This window comes from Somniosus microcephalus, chromosome 22 (assembly GCF_052327205.1).
Source record: "Somniosus microcephalus isolate GS21.2 chromosome 22, FLI_Smic_1.0, whole genome shotgun sequence".
Classification (NCBI taxonomy): Eukaryota; Metazoa; Chordata; class Chondrichthyes; order Squaliformes; family Somniosidae; genus Somniosus; species Somniosus microcephalus.
The window spans coordinates 20,442,128-20,459,572 of record NC_141008.1 but is presented as its reverse complement, the minus strand read 5'-3'; the positions used below and the strand labels follow the sequence as shown (position 1 = coordinate 20,459,572).

The following is a 17,445-nucleotide window of genomic DNA, read 5'->3' as shown; positions in this document are numbered from 1 at the left end:
ATAAATGCAAGTCTTTCTTTTTCTTCTCTAATGGGTCCAGATGCGGGCTGGAGTAGGGGTAGGCGGGCGGGTTGACTTGCCCAGTTCCCATTGTGATGTCGGCAGCAGGCGAGACCCGAGCGAAGCCCCGGAGCCGGGAAATGCCACAGCCCTGAAACTGACACTCTCACGCCTGCAGCCGATTGGCAGACGTGGTCGGAGGCGGGGCCGGCGGCGATTGTTCTCCTCGCGGGCCCATTGGGTGCAACAAAAAGAAGGCGGGGACTCGCCCTCCCTGCGGCGCTGATTGGTCGCCCCGTCCTTACCCGGAAGCGTGCTTTTGTTTTGATGTAGCGCTACTGTTAGAAAAATAGGCGCAACCGGATCCCGGGCTGGGAGTCGGACTCCGGCGGGGAGCAGCATGTCTTTCCCGGAGTGTTGGGAGGAGTGGGAAGTACTGGACAAAGATTATCAGCTGTTACAGGTGAGCTTCATCCCCCTGTCCCCGGGCCGAGCCGCTTCAGCGCCCGCGGGGGGGTTCGGCATCAGTGAGTCACAGGTCCCGCCCCTCGCCTGTCTCCCATTGGCGGGCTGCTGCCGCCCAGCGCTCAGCTCTGCCTTCTGATTGGCCGGCGCGGCTGTCAGTCTGGAGCCCTGCTGATTTGCAACAGGTTGGCGTGAGCGCGTTGGCCCGAGCAAAGGGCAGAGTCTGGCTTGCAATCTGCAACGTGTCCCGTCCTTTAAAGGGAAAACAATCCTTCAATTCCTCACTACTTCCTGTTCTAAATGTACACTGCACTAACGCCATTTCCTCCAATCTGTATAATGCATTTAAAAATTAACATTTTTTTTTAAAACTTTCAAACTTGTCTTAATTCAATATGTAAAAGAAAGTCTTGCATTTATATACCGCCCTCCACGACCTCAGGACGTCCCAAAGCGCTTCACAGCCAATGAAGTACTTTTTGGAGTGCAGTCACTGTTGTAACAGTTGAGTTGTTTTTACTATGTTGATGGCCGACTCGGACTTTGTCCCTTTCTATATGAAATTTTATCTAAAATAACTAAAAATGCACAGAAACGTAAATCTTTGGATTAGGTCTTACCAATCCTGTAACTGACGCAATAAAAGCATTCAATAACTACTTTAAGATCATGTCTTATGTACTTATATCAATATAAATTATTATTGGGGAAGAATAAATTATTATTGGGGGGCCATTCAGGACTGAGATCAGGAGAAATTTCTTCACTCAGAGGGTGGTGATTCTTGGAATTCTCTACCCCAGAGGGCTGTGGAGGCTCAGTCGCTGAGTATATTCAAGACTGAGAGCGATAGATTTTTGAATATTAAGGGAATCAAGGGATATGGGGATAGTGCAGGAAAGTGGGAGATGAGGTAGAAGATAAGTGACCAGTTAATCTGTTTTGGCTGGTAGCGAGGGAGAAATGTTGTCCAGGACACCGGCAGAACTTTGGAAAAAGTGCCATGGAATCTTTTACATTCACCAGAACAAGTCGGATCATGTAGCTCTCACTCGGTACTGCGCTGAAGTGTCAGCCTAGATCACGTGCTCAAGTCTTGGAATGTAGCTTGAAGCCACAACTTTCTCTGACTGACTAAGTTGGCAATCTTACTCGGGTCACAAGGATGGTTGACATGGGAAATGGAAAATATCAGAACTGTCATTGTAAGGACTGTCCTTCTGAAGTAGGACCGAAGACATGTTGTTGGGACAAACCAGGGATAGCTTTACCGTGCAGCTGACTGTGCTTTACTTGACCAGGGAGTGCTCGAAATGGGAAAATGTGCTAACATCCCACATCTCTGTGCTTTTTCTTAGAGCTCAAACATTTCCTAGTACCCAGTACCAGTAAATTTGAGCAGTATAACAGCCCTAGTATTTTTGCAGAGATGGAAGAAAGCAGTTTTGGTAACAGAGGACCATTGGGCAGGAAGCTGAGCTCGAGATCGAGGAGGATGTTAAAACTCTGCACCTCTAAACTCCGAGATGGCAGCCAGAAATGCTGATAGAATCTAGGCTAGAGGCACAAGGGTGCTGAGGTGGATGTCTTTGGTCTTACCAATATTCAGCTGCAGGAAGTTGTGTCCCATCCAGGTCTTTATGAGACAGGAAATTTGAGAGTGTGCCCATTCATACTGAGTAAATGGATGATCTTTGCGCAAGTGAGCCCATTGTGTATAGGGCACTAATAATGACCACCATTTAAACTTGTGCACTGCAGGTTGTTTAGATGTAAGTTAAATCATAAATGTCAGGTGGCTCAGTGGTAGCACTCTCACCTCCTGAGTCGGAAGAGACTTGAGCACATAATGTAGACTGGCAGTTCAGCGCAGTACTGAGGGAGGGCTGCACTGTCGGAGATGCAGTCTTTTAGATGAGATGTTAAACCAAACCTCTTTCTTCCCTCTCAAGTGGATGTAAAAGATTCCATGGCACTCCCGGTGTCCTGGCCAACATTTATCCCTCAACAAACACAAAAAATTGTCTGCTCTGTTTCCCTACATTCCGACAGTGATTCCTGTAATGTATGTAATGTATATATACCTTAAGGGAGAGAACTACTTTTTACAGCTCCTGTATACTGTAGTACCGGCAGTGACCACACCTGTATATAAGCCCGAGTAGTGATCTGTACACTTAGTTCTAGAGTAACCCTCCTTCAGTAAACACCTGTTGATCGTTCCCTGCAGTCTGTTGTCTGATTATTGAAGGGCACAACATTAAGATACACGGATATAACATTGGCAACGACGCAGATTCGAACCTACCTGCAACTCTGCATCATCTCCCAGGGATTCGCTCCTGGAGAACAGTGGAAGGAGGTCGAGTCCAGAAGCACGGACGTCGACCACGGGCAACCGCCCAGTCATCCAGCGGAGATTTGAGCATCGCAGGGGAGGCTGTTGAGAGCCAGGCTTGGCTTTCCAGTCACGGTGGTCCAGCAAAACAGGCTGGCAACAGGTACTGCGCAGACCCTTCCCGGACAGCGGCGGCTAGAGCCGACCGAGCGGCACAGGAAAAGGCCGAGCAGCGTCGACGGGGGAGAGAGAGAGGGCAGAGCGCACAGGGCGCAGCCGGTGTTCAGGACCGAGCGGCGTCAACGGGGAGAGAGACGAGAGAGAGCCGAGCGCAGCCGGTGTTCAAGGGCCGAGCAGCGTCAACGGGGGAGAGAAGCGCGCAGGAAAACACAAGGCGCTGCCATTGCCACGAGGACCGCCGAGAGCGGCGTTGGCAGCAGCGCGGGAGATGCCATTTTAAGCCGCAGCGGGGAAGAAAGGAAAGCGCGGGAGACGCCATTTTAAGCCGCAGCGGGGAAGAAAGGAAAGTGCGGGAGATGCCATTTTAAGCCAGTCTAACCACACCCAAAAATGCCGAAGAGTGGCAGTATCACAGCGTTCGACAATGAAGTCGAAGATTGGACGACATATGTCGAACGCATAGAAGTATACTGCAAGGCGAATGAAGTGCCAGATGACAAGAAAGCGCTGGTATTGTTGAATTCAATGGGTGCAAAAACGTATGGCTTACTACGAAACCTAGTAACCCCAGAGAAGCCAGTAGAAAAGGATTTTGAAAACATAGTGTCAATCCTACAGGACCACTTAAACCCCACACCGCTGCTGATAGCAGAAAGATATAAGTTTCACAAAAGGAACCAGCATAAAGATGAAAGTAATGCTGAGTATTTAACGGAACTGCGCAAGCTATCGAAACACTGCCAGTTTGGAACGGGACTAGCAGATACTTTAAGGGACAAGTTTGTGTGTGGGCTTCAAAGTGAAGGAACCCAGAAACGGCTTATATCAGAAAAGGATCTTACGCTGGACAAGGCTTTCAGCATTGCAGTATCACACGAAGCAGCAGCACGGGGCGCTGCAGAGATACAACGGAGACCGCAAGAATATGGCACAAATGAAATGTCATACGGAACAGTGAAGTGCTATCGCTGCGGCAGAACAACACACAACCATAATGATTGCTGGTTCAAGGACAAAGTGTGCAGACAGTGTGGAAAAGTAGGACACATAGCAAGAGTCTGCAGGTCGGGAAAGAAAACCAGCAGCAAGAAATCTCCACAGGAGAAGTACAAGAAGGTACATAAGGTGACGGAGAGTAGTTCAGACGAACAGAAGAGTGATACAGACTCCGGAAGCAAGGAGCTGGGTTGTCTGAAACTACATAATGTGGTCAAAACGGAGGATCATCAAACTATCTGGGTCACGCTCAAGATAGCAGGAGTCCAAGTGAAAATGGAATTGGACACAGGATCAGCCCTAACAGTCATAAACCGAAGGGACTACAAGTGGCTATTCTCACATATACCCTTGAGAGATACAAAGATTGTCTTGAAGACGTACATGGGGCAAAAAGTCTACCCCAAAGGAAAAATAAGGGTGAACGTTATATATAACGGCAAGGAAACACCAAAAATGGACCTATATGTATTGCCAGATGGAGGACCACCACTACTAGGACGTGAATGGATCCGGAAGATACAGCTAGATTGGCATTCCATACGAGCACTGACTGTAGATGCCAAAAAGGATGACGACGTCACACCTGGACGACTGTCAAAAATGCTAACTGACGCACAAGAAGTGTTCCAGCAGGGACTCGGAACACTAAAAGGCATAACAGTGACAATCAAAATAGAGGAAAATGCAAGCCCAAAGTTTTTAAAAGGCCAGACCGGTACCTTATGCGATCCGCCCAGCCGTCGAAGCAGAGCTGGAAGGTTTGGAACGTTCAGGAGTACTGTCCAAAGTGGACTGGAGCGAGTGGGCTACACCCATCGTTCGTGTAATGAAGAGGTCGTTGAGTAATACGCCTGAGGAACCAAAGAAGGTTTGCATCTGTGGGGACTTTGAGGTGACAGTGAACCCAGTCCTTCACACTGTACAATATCCGCTTCCGCGGATTGAAGATATTTTTGCCTCGCTATCTGGAGGGAAACGCTTCACTAAGATTGATCTGGCCCAGGCATACCTGCAAATGGAGGTAGAAGAAGCCTCGAAACAGTACCTCACGATCAACACTCATAAAGGTCTCTACCAATACAACCGGCTGGTGTTCGGGGGTAGCATCAGCTCTGGCTATTTGGCAAAGGGCAATGGAACAAGTCCTGCAAGGGATTCCAGGGACCCAGTGTTATTTGGACGACATCCTGGTCACAGGCGAAAATGACAGTGATCACCTCGCCAACCTGGAGCAGGTGCTCACTAGATTGAAGGAATATGGGCTCCGAGCTAATCGCCACAAATGCGAGTTTTTCCAGAAGCAGATCTCGTATTGTGGCCATGTTATTGATAAAGAGGAGTTACATAAGTCCCCTGAAAAGATTGAGGCAGTAGTCAAGGCTCCAGCACCGGAAAATGTGTCACAACTGAGGTCGTTCCTCGAGCTGGTGAACTACTACCATAAGTTCTTGCCGAATTTGTCTACCGTACTACACCCACTGAACACCCTACTGCAAACGGGGGTACCATGGCAGTGGAGTGACGAATGTAAACAAGCTTTCCAGAAGAGCAAAGCATTGATCACATCAAAAGAGGTGTTGGCTCATTTCAACCCAGCTCTACCAATTCGGTTGGCATGTGATGCATCACCCTATGGCATTGGAGCGGTGCTGTCGCACAAATTCCCAGACAGCTCAGAGAGGCCAGTAGCCTTTGCGTCTCGGTCACTAACCTCAGCCGAGCGTAACTACACCCAGATTGACAGGGAGGCCCTCAGCCTAGTGTGGGGAGTGAAAAAGTTCAATCACTATCTGCACGGGCAGACGTTCACCTTGCTGACTGACCACCAACCACTTGTCTCCATCTTTAATCCAAAGAATGGCGTTCCGGTGATGACTGCGCAACGGCTACAAAGATGGTCCCTTTTTCTAGGGGCGCACCAATATGAAATCGAGTATAAGGGCACGAAACAGCATGGAAACGCTGATGGGCTATCACGCCTGCCACTGCCTACTGCAGAGGAAGCACCAGCAGTGGATCCTGTCGAAATATTCCATTCGACTATAATTGAATGCTTGCCAGTAACTAACGCTGGTATAGAGAAGGAGACCCAAAATGACCCGACACTGTCTCGGGTATATGATTTGATGGTGAAGGGATGGCCAGCACATGGCGACTCACTGTTGCCAGCATTCTCATCCAGAAGAGAACAGCTGTCAGTATGCCAGGGGACCTTGATGTGTGGATCCCGAGTGGTAATTCCACCCAAGTTAAGGGAGAGAGTGCTTAATGAGCTTCATGAAGTTCATCTGGGAGGGGTAAAAATGAAAAGCCTTGCTAGGGCTTATGTGTGGTGGCCGGGGATCGATCAGCAAATCGAGGACCTGACAAAGAGCTGCTCAGGATGCCAGAAGGTCCAAAATGCACCACCACATGCCCCTCTACACCCATGGGAGTGGCCCTCATCCCCATGGCAACGGGTGCATATTGATTTTGCTGGTCCATTCATGGACTCAATGTTTTTAATAGCCGTGGATGCGCACTCGAAATGGCCTGAGGTGATTAAAATGTCCTCCACCACCACGGAGAAAACTATTGCAGTCCTACGGACCATTTTTGCCAGGAACGGCTTGCCAGAGCAGATTTGCTCTGATAACGGACCACAGTTTGTGTCCAAAGAGTTTCGAAGATTTATGAAAAGGAATGGGGTAAGGTATTACACATCCGCCTGTTTCCTATTGCTGTCTGGACTGAACATGCACCGAGGTACTGCAAAAGATAAAGCTGAGAGATCGCTGATCTCTTGCCAGCATTACAGCAACGTCGAACAACAACTTGCATTTATATTGCACCGAAAATGTGGTAAAAATGTCCCAAGGCGCTTCACTGGAGCGATTATCAAACTAAATTTGACATTGATCCACATAAGCTATTAGGACAGGTTTCCAAAAGCTTGGTCAAAGAGGTAGGTTTTAAGGAGCATCAAAGGATAAGAGAGAGGCGGAGAGGTTTAGGGAGGGAATTCCAGAGCCTAGGTCCTATGCAGTTGAAGGTACTGCCGCCAATGGTGGGGGCGAAGGAAATCGGGGTTTGGAGGAGCACCGAGATCTCGGAGGGTTGTAGGTCCACAAGAAAACTTGCATTTTACAACCCCTATAATAATTGTTAATCTGCGAGTCAAAATAGCTATTGTGTGCCTGGTGAGTCTGCATCAATATTTACACCTTTTCTGGTTCTGCTCCTCAGGAAACACACAAGCATTACAAGCAACAGTTAGAAGAGATGGTCAAACTCCAGAATTCCTGCCTCAGTTCCATTGAACGACAGAAGAAGAAATACGGGGAACTCTCCAAAAGTCTTAACAGGTAAATATTATTTTCAGCAGATTGGTCTGTTGAAGTTATTTCTGAAGTGTCCCCACTCACTCTGCTTCTTCAGGTAATGCCATCGCACTTGTCTTCACCCAGTGGGGAAGGGGGGGGGTATGAAAGAAAGAAAAGAAATGAAATGAAGTCAAAAGGAACTTGCATTTATATAGTGTCTTTCACATCCTCAGGATGTCCCAAAGCACTTTACAGCCAATTAAATACTTCTTTACAGCCAATTAAATACTTTAGCCCAGAAATTCGGGTCGGGGGCTTCCCGCGGGTGTAAGCCCCCGACCTGCACTTACCTAGCGCACCGGCCGTTGAGCTGTGGGCCCCCGTGGGATTCCGATCCTGGGCCTGCTCCAACTGCCGGCGCGCAGTGCTCTCGTAATCCAGGGGCGCAGTTAGTTCGATGCGTCCCCTGAGATCACGTGGGCCATGGGGAGCCAATCGGAGCAGGGAATGCTTCATTCATAAGTATGACAGGAAGGGCTGTCAAAACTTATAAATACTACGGCCCCAAAACATCACTAAATCTTCAAATAATTTTTTTTTAAATCACATTTTTTAAATAAACTATAAATTACATGAAATAACTATTTTAAACAATAATTTAAATTTTTGAAAAAAATTATTTTATTTTCTAACGGGGCTAAAAATAAACTTGCCTTGCTTTAAAGTATTTAAAAATAATAAACCTGTGGAAAAAATGTTTTAATTTTAATTAATTCACCACTTACCTTTACGCCTGCTTTTTATATGTGTAACTTCTGGAGACTTACCCTCCCGGGAAAACCTGCAAAAAAAAACGAAGTTCGATGTGCACGCGCTGCCTCTCCTGCGCACGCGTTCGAACTCTGAACCCCTTCGTTCAGGGGAACGGAAGTGCCGGTTTCTCGTGCATGCGCAGTGCATGTGGGAAACCGGCACTTCCATTGGGCTTACGGGTGAGTACCCCATGCGTACTCACCCGTGGAGACCCGAATTTCTGGACTTTTAAATCATTGTAGTAACTTAGGGAAACAGAGCCAATAATTTTCGTGTTGGTTGAGGGATAAATGTTGGGCAGGAATCTTTTATCTCCACTTGAGAGGGAAGACTATGCCATGGTTTAACATCTCATCCAAAAGACGGCACCTTTGGCAATACAGCACTCCCTCAGTACTGCACTGAAGTGTCAGTTTAGATTGTGTGCTCAAGTCTGGGAGTGGGGCTTGAACCCACAACCTTATGACTAAGAGGCCAGAGTGCTACCAACTTAGCCAAACTGACACACTACAGTGCAGTCTCAGTTGGCTCTATAGCACTGTGGTGGGGAATGGGGCAGTGTTCGTGATGTTGACTCCTGATGCGATTCCTACCCTCACAGATGTCAGTCGTTAGAGAGTGATGAGCAACTGAGAGACACTGGCTTCATCCAGGAACTGATGAAGGAAAGACAAAACATCTTCTTTGAAATGGAAGCTTTTCTCCCGAAGAAAAACGGGTAAGCAATCGCTACGAGTGCCCTTATTGGCTTAACCATTCGAGCGCCATGGATGAGTTTACTCCTCCAGACACCATGGGGCTATGGGCACTAACAATCAGTTTCCTCATCGTAGCAGCACTTACTTCCTGGATGCCTCTTTGCTTGTCAGAGATTGATCTGGGTGCACCTTTAATACATTCATGTACAAGGGATCAAGGGATATGGGGAGAAGGCAGGAACAGGGTACTGAATTTGGATGATCAGCCATGATCTCATCAAATGCGGAGCAGGCTCGAGGGGCCGAATGGCCTACTCCTGCTCCTATCTTCTATGTTTCTATGTTCAGATTCTGGGATTTCGATTGGTTGGAAAACTTTCCTTTAAAGGTGATGAGGGACTTCAGTTACGTGGATAGACTGGAGAAGCTGGGGTTGTTCTCCTTAGAGCAGAGAAGGTTGAGAGGAGATTTGATCGAGGTGTTCAAAATCATGAGGGGTCTAGACAGAGTAGATAGAGAGAAACTGTTCCCATTGGCAGAAGGATCAAGAACCAGAGGACACAGATTTAAGGTGATTGGCAAAAGAATCAAAGGCGACATGAGGAAAAACTTTTTTATGCAGTGAGTGGTTAGGATCTGGAATACACTGCCTGAAAAGGTGGTGGAGGCAGATTCAATCGTGTCCTTCAACAGGGAGTTGGATAAGTACTTGAAGGAAAAAAATTTGCAGGGCTACGGGGAAAGGGCGGGGGAGTGGGACTAGCTGAAGTGCTCTTGCAGAGAGCCGGCACGGGCTCGACGGGCCGAATGGCTTCCTTCAGTGCTGTAACCATTCTATGATTCTATAAAGCAGATTATCAGCCAATTGAAACTATTTTTATTGGAAATTTCAACTACATCCAATTTGGAGGGAAAAGAATGAAGTTAAACATTGCGATCGGTGAAGTTCGCGGATGAACACATAATGGGCTCGGATTACATTTTTGTGTGTTTTTCTTACACAGATTTAATGGCAAAGCTTCCTCTTCTTGAGCTTGGGCGTAAAGAATCGCCTGGCCCCAGCATGCAGAGGATAATTGGGCGGGAAGGATCGCACGCCCACAATGGAGTCTGCCACCCGTTAATTTAAACAGCTGGGAAATTGGACACTCAGTCCGGGCGGGTAGTCCTTCCCGCCCAGTTTCCTTCCATGCGATGCAGCCCACTGATCTGTTGCTCCCAGCGCTAACAGAGGGTGATCTGCCACTGAAGCATTTAACGATCGGCGGTTCTACCCTTTTTTCAGTGTAAAAGGTCCCCCTGCAGTCACAGGGTGGGGGCCCTGGTAGACAGTTGGCAGGTTGGGTTAAAGATTGCCTGGAGTTTACCCAGCAGCTCTCGGGGGCCCACGTATATTGGCATATGCCATGAATGTTTTATCCACACGGTGCATTATTGGTTTGAAAGCTAATATAACTGATCTAACTACTAAGTGTTTCGTCACCCATCAGTGGGGCTGGGTTTCTGCTCTGGCTTCTGGCAGTACATTGATCTTCTTCTTCTGTTACAGGTTGTACTTAAGTCTGGTTCTGGGAAATGTCAATGTGACTCTGCTCAGCAAACAGGCCAAGTAAGTATTCGCTTGGGCCCAGACCTGGACTCTGATGGAAACGTTCTGTCCCTTTAAGCCTTCCACGTGACCGTCTCCACTTTTTCCACGTTGCAGGTTTGCCTACAAGGATGAGTACGAGAAGTTCAAGCTGTATCTGACCATCATCCTCCTCCTGGTCTCCTTCACCTGCAGGTTCTTGCTAAACTCCAGGTGAGATGTTGGTTGGGATATGCCATTGTTCTGACAGGTGGCGAGATGCCCCCTTCTCAATACCTCCCCCCTACCAGTGGAGCTGCGACAGGTAGCTGATATTCTCCATTGAGCATGAGAGACACAAGAGCTGGGCTTCAAACAGGTCCCCCAAACTGAGACCAGTGCACTTAAAGCAGTGACCACAGAATTGTATCTGATCTACCAGATAGGGCCTGATACTATTGCTTGCTCACGGCCATATTTGACTTTTTGTTGCAGACATTTGACAACTAATGAGGAACGTTGTAGGATGTAGGCACATTTTCACGTTTCTACAATATTGGATTAGTTTCATATATTATTAATGACTAGTAGCTTTTGTTGGTTACAAGTCCAATAGGTGTCAGCTGTGGCTCAGTGGGTAGCACTCTCATCTCTGAGTCAGAAAGTTGTGGGTTCAAGTCCCACTCCAGCGACTTGAGCACATAATCCAAGCTGACACTCCAGTGCAGTGCTGAGGGAGTGCTGCACTGCCGGAGGTGCCGTCTTTCGGATGAGATGTTAAACCGAGACCCCCTCTGGCCTCTCGGGTGGATCCCAAGGCACTATTTTGAAGAAGAGCAGGGGAGTTCTCCCTAGTGTCCTGATCAATATTTATCCCTGCACCAACATCACTGTTCATCATCTCATTGCTGTTTGTGAGACCTTGTTGTGCACAACTTGGCTGCCGCGTTTCCCACATTACAACAGTACATTAATTGGCTGTAAAGTATTTTGGGATGTCCTCAGGTCGTGAAAGGCGCTATATAAATGCAGGCTCTTGCTTCTTTCTTGTTTCTCAATGGATTAGCATTTACTTAGATTAGAATGGATACATGGGGGTGATTTGCAGGCAAGAATCTGTTTGAAGGGTTTGAGTGAACAGTTTCTCTGCCATTGTCTGAACCCTGAGCTGGGATTACAGGCGTGAAGTCATTCCCAGATGTCTGCAATGTTTCTTATTCCTACAGTTTTATTCACAGATTTGTCTCCCTTCTTCCCCCCCCCCCCCCCACCCGCAAACTGGAGGTGTTCAACAGTTATTGGGTACAGTTCCATGGGGAGCATTTGCCTTTTGAGTACCTCACTCAAATGGCCATTAATCATGTGAGAGCCACGACAGTGAGTGCCGTTTGACTTCAAGGAGCATCGCAGTTGAGCCAGATCCTGTCCTCACCCAATGCACACAACGCAATTTGAATCGTACCTAAGTGTGGAAACTTAGGCAGATTTTTGCCTCCCTAATTCCTTGGTACTGAGGCCAATTGTAGTACCCCTGCCATCACAATGTAGGTATGAGGGGCGAGTTGGCTAAGGTAGATTGGGAAACTACAGTAAAAGATATGATGGTAGACAAGCAATGACTAACATTTAAAGAATTAATACATAATTTACTACAAGTATACATTCCTTTAAGGCACAAAAACCCCACGGGAAAAGTGGTCCAACCGTGGCTAGCAAGAGAAGTTAAAGATAGTATTAGATCAAATAAAGAGGCTTATAATGTTGCCAAAAAGAGCAGTAAGCCTGAGGAGTGGGAGGATTTTAGAATTCTGCAAAGGAGGACCAAGAAATTGATAAAGAAAGGGAAAATAGAATATGAGAGTAAACTAGCGAGAGACATAAAAACAGACTGTAAAAACTTCTATAGGTATACAAGAGGAAAAGATTAGCAAAAGTAAACGTGGGTCCCTTACAGGCTGAGACAGGAGAAATTATAATGGGGAATAAGGAAATGGCAGAGAAATTAAACAAATCCTTTGTGTCTCTCTTCACGGAAGACGCAAAAAACTTCCAGAAAATAGTGGAGAACCAAGGGTCTAGCGAGAATGAGGAACTGAAAGAAATTAGTATTAGTAAAAAAATAGTACTGGAGAAATTAACGGGACTGAAAGCCAATAAATCCCCTGGACCTGATAACCTACATCCTAGGGTTTTAAAAGAGATGGCTATAGAGATAGTGGATGCATTGGTTGTCTTTTCCAAAATTCCATGGAGTCTGGAAGAGTTCCCATAGATTGGAAGGTAGCAGATATAACCCCACTATTTAAGAAAGGAGGGAGAGAGAAAACGGGGAACTACAGACCAGTTAGTCTGATATCAGTAGTAGGGAAAATGCTAGAATCTATTATTAAGGACGTGGTAACAGGGCACTTAGAAAATAATAATAGGATTGGGCAGATTCAACATGGATTTATGAAAGGGAAATCGTATTTGACAAATCTGTTAGAGTTTTTTGAGGTTGTAACTAGCAGAATAGATGAGGGGGAACCAGTGGATGTGGTGTATTTGGATTTTCAGAAGACATTCGATAAGGTGCCACACAAGAGATTATTAAACAAAATTAGGGCTCATGGGACTGGGAGTACAGGTTGAGCGTCCTGAATCCGGCAACCTCGGGACCGAGGCTGCGCCGGTTTTCGTGTTTTTCCGGACTTCGGAACGTGTTTCTGATGTCCGAAGTCCGGAAATATTGCAACCTGGGCTCGGGCGTTTCCGGACTTCAGACATCAGAAACCTGTTCCGCGTCCAGAAATGCCTGGGCCCAGGTTGCGATATTTCCGGTTTTTGGACGTCACCCGGCTGGCGGCGGAAACGGTTTGACAGGGTGTCCGGATTCCGGAACATTTTACGGATTCCGGACGACCCTGCCGCCAATAGTCCCGGAGTCTGGATTCTGGAACATTCGGGATTCCAGAACTCTGGATTTTGGACACTCAACCTGTAATATACTAAATAACAACAGAAAATGCTGGAAAAACTCAGCAGGCCAGGCAACATCCGTGGAGAGAAAATAGAGTCAACGTTTTGGGTCAAAACCCTTTGTCAAGACTGGAAAAGCACAGGGAATGAAATAGATTAAGAGGCCAGGCTGGGAGAGAACAAAAGAGAAGTGAAGAGACATTAAGAGGTATTCAAAACGAGACGAGATGGTGATGGGACTAGTGGAGACAAAAGACGGCTCTAGATTAGGTGTGAAATGCGCTGGCAGAATGGGAGACAGCTGCCATGTGGGAGAGAAAAAAAGGGGGGAAGGGCCAAAACAAAGGTGTGGATAAAAAATGTAATGGGGGCCGAGGTTATGATCTGAAATTGTTGAACTCGATATTGCCTAATCGGAAGACGAGGTGCTGTTCCTCGAGCTTACGCTGAGCTTCCGTGGAACAATGCAAGAGCCCAAGTACAGTGAGGTCTGAGTGGGAATGGGGCGGTGAATTAAAATGACAGGTGACCGGAAGCTCGGGGTCATCCTTACGGACTGAACAGAGGTAATATACTAACATGGATTGAGGATTGGTTAATACCGTAGACAGATTACAGAGAGTAGGAATAAATGGGTAATTTTCAGGTTGGCAGGCTGTAACTAGTGGGGTACCACAAGGATCAGTGCTTGGGCCTCAGCTATTCACAATCTACATCAATGATTTGGATGAGGGGACCAAGTGTAATATATCCAAGTTTGCTGATGATACAAAGCTGGGTGGGAATGTAAATTGTGAGGAGGATGCAAAGAGGCTTCAAGGGGATATAGACAGGCTAAGTGAGTGGGCAAGAACATGACAAATGGAATATAATGTGGAGAAATGTGAAGTTATCCACTTTGGTGGGAAAAATAGAAATGCAGAGTATTTTTTAAATGGTGAGAGATTGGGAAATGTTGGTGTTCAGAGGGACCTGGGTGTCCTTGTACACAAATCACTGACAGTTAACATGCAGGTACAGCAAACAATTAGGAAAGCAAATGGTATGTTGGCCTTTGTTACAAGAGGATTTGAGTATAAGAGTAAAGACGTCTTACTGCAATTATATAGAGCCCTGGTGAGACCACACCTGGAGTACTGTGTACAGTTTTTGTCTCCTTACCTAAGGAAGGATATACTTGCCATAGAGGGAGTGCAACAAAGGTTCACTAGACTGATTCCTGGGATGGGGGGATTGTCCTATGAGGAGAGATTAAGTAGACTAGGCCTATATTCTCTAGAGTTTAAAAGAATGAGAGGTGATCTTATTGAAACATACAAAATTCTTACAAGGCTTGACAGGGTAGATGCAGGGAGGATGTTTTCCCCTGGCTGGGGAGTCTAGAACCAGGGGTCACAATCTCAGAATAAGGGGTCGGCCATTTAGGACTGAGATGAGGAGAAATTTCTTCACTCAGAGGGTGGTGACTCTTTGGAATTCTCTACCCCAGAGGGCTGTGGAGGCTCAGTCGTCGAGTATATTCAAGACACAGATCGATAGATTTTTGGATATTAAGAGAATCAAGGGATATGGGGTAAGTGTAGGAAAGTGGAGATGAGGTGGAAGATCAGCCATGATCTTATTGAATGGCGGAACAGGCTCGAGGGGCCAAATGGCCAACTCCTGCTCCTATTTCTTATGTTCTTATCACTACAGCTGAGCTTAGCTAACTCAGTGCAGACCGGGATCAGACCTGGGCCCTTCCTGGCTCAGCTATTCTCTGGATAAACTTGCAGAGCTATGGAGAGAGGCCTGGTATCTATTGGGTTACGTACCATTGCTCTGACAGGTGGGTTTGTACAGGTGTAAATCATGTTCTGATGCTATGCATCAGAGTCGCTGTGATTCAGACTATTGTTCATTAATCCTACAGTTCTATTGAACTCTGTTGTACATTCAGCTTGTTGGTGATTACGATGTTCTGGGTACACTGTTGGAGTTTAACTCCTTAGTCTCTGGTTTTATTTATTCTTGTGCAGGGTGGTAGATTCCTTGTTCAACTTCCTGTTGGTGTGGTACTACTGCACACTCACGATCCGAGAGAGCATCCTCATCAATAATGGATCCAGGTAAGGGGTGGGACACGGGGAAAACCCAGCAAATTCTCTCACCCCTCTCACTCCTGGGCACTGTACAAGAAAATGGTATTCTTCAATAGATCCCTTCCTCACCTCTAGTCTCCAATGACGCCATCATAACCTGGCTTGTCTCCAGATTATCGATGTTGCTATGTGCCTCTGAATTTTCCTCTCTTGTTTCTCCTAAACTGCAAATACACCGTCCCGAAAGCTTTCCCACTTCCTTACCATTCTCACTATGTTGAAATCAAGACTTGTTACACTGTCTCCTCAAACTCATTCTCTCCTTGGACCTCGGAACACGAGAACTCTTTACCTTTCAAAACCCACTCTTGGCACCACCCAATTATTTTTGAACTTCTCTCTGTCTCCTATGAATCTCAGACCTATCCCCACGCACATTTCCACACATTCCCACACACACACACACCCAGGTGCATTGCTCCTGGTCTCCCTTATGCAAAACATAACTGCCTCAAGGAAAAAGGCAGAATAGTAATGAAATAACCTCAGACTGTATAAAGATTTTTTTTAAATCTCTGGTCCCCCTGCCTGATTCTCTAAAGGCGATGACTCTCGCTGGGGTCCGGTTCCACTGACTGCCCATACTTTGCTGGTGTAGCTAGTCTCTCTCTGAGAGCCTAGACGGTATTAGCAACTTGACTGTGGAGGCATCACACAGCCCAGCTCAGTGCTATTCTCAACTGGCGTGCAAACGCATGCAATTTCCAGCAAAGATAGTTTTTCTTGGCTCCACTGGCCTTCTGTAGAACTGGTTCAAAGCTCACTGGGCTGTGATCGATAAGCCTGGTATGTTTTCAGTGACCCTAACTGTTTCTTCATCCCCTGCCCCCCTTAAGGCCAGGGCACTGACTCCAAGGCCTAGAAATTTGGTTGGTAGCGCCAGCGATTAGCGCCTAAAGAGCCCAAGAATTGGGGCGTTACCCAATTTTCGGGCGGGCGCAGTGAATATAGCGCCACCTCCCATATTGAATATCCTTTTAGCGCCGGCGCTAACTCTTTGCACGTGCCCGCGGGCACAGGCAGATCATGACGTCATTTCAGTGTGCAACGCCTTTTTGGCGCCCCGGACCGGATATTCGGTAGCGCCCGCAACCTTTCCGCCTGGCACTATTAGTGACAGTTGGATGGAGCGTTCCCAGGCCCTTCTCGGACTCGGGGGGCGCTATTTAAAGGGGACAGCACTAGTATAAAAGCTGCAGCCATTCGGGCTGGCCATTCTGATCGTTGCTGGAGAGAGTTGCTGACCTTCTGTTGGACAGTACTTTTCTCATTGAGCCTTTGGAGGCACTGGCACTGGCAGCTTGAGGGCCCGGCTCCCGAGCTGGTGATGCAGCATCTGAAAGCAGGGAGGTGGAAGAGTGGCTTTAGCAAAAGGACAGCTTGGCAGCAAGGGATGCCAGATTGCGGCAAGGCTATGACATGGGTCCACAGTGAGAAAGCATGCTGGCGGGGGGAACAAGTGGAAGGAGACAGTTGTAAAAGGTGAGAACCTTACCATCGCTGTCGACAATGGGGTCGGCAGCTGCAGTGGTTACAGGACCACTCCGACGTCCTCCAAGAATCTGGTGGACTCTCTCCTCGAGATCCGTGAGAGTGACCACTTGTGGAGGTCCTCCACCGGTGCGAAGCTGGTCTTTGCCAATCCTCGCCAGCTTGGGCTGCAGGGGAAAGGAGGGGAAGTTATGTTACCTGATGCCCTGAGTGATCATCTCATGCCCCCCATGGTGCAAGAGCCCTTACATGATGCCTTGAGTCAAATGTGCATGTGTGTGCCCAGAAAGGGCCATGGGTGCTTGCTGGCAGATGACCAATGGGGCACAGGCCACCCTGTAGCCATAAAGTCAGGTGCAAATGAAGGGATGCAGAAGTTTGCAGAAACAACACCCACCCTCACGACCCGAGTGAGGTCGTTGAATTTCTTTCTGCATTGGACAGGGCTCCTGGTCACCATGCTGCTGGAGTTGACCCTCTGGCATACATCCCT

At 47.3% G+C, this 17,445-nt stretch overlaps 1 protein-coding gene across 3 annotated transcripts in view; it reads left to right on the top strand.

Annotated features, from left to right (window-relative positions):
- The first annotated feature begins 305 nt into the window (after window positions 1–305).
- Window positions 306–17,445, top strand: part of tmem120aa (transmembrane protein 120Aa) — a 39,344-nt gene continuing 22,204 nt past the window's right edge. Inside the window, exons 1-6 of one of the 3 annotated variants that reach the window (XM_085964269.1) lie at window positions 306–463; window positions 7,208–7,326; window positions 8,699–8,815; window positions 10,345–10,404; window positions 10,501–10,596; window positions 15,339–15,428. In XM_085964269.1, the coding sequence (XP_085820395.1) occupies window positions 401–463; window positions 7,208–7,326; window positions 8,699–8,815; window positions 10,345–10,404; window positions 10,501–10,596; window positions 15,339–15,428 (545 nt within the window). In that variant the 5' untranslated portion in view covers window positions 306–400. The remainder of the gene's footprint in view (window positions 464–7,207; window positions 7,327–8,698; window positions 8,816–10,344; window positions 10,405–10,500; window positions 10,597–15,338; window positions 15,429–17,445) is intronic. The other 2 variants (XM_085964267.1, XM_085964268.1) reach the window with 2 other exon arrangements.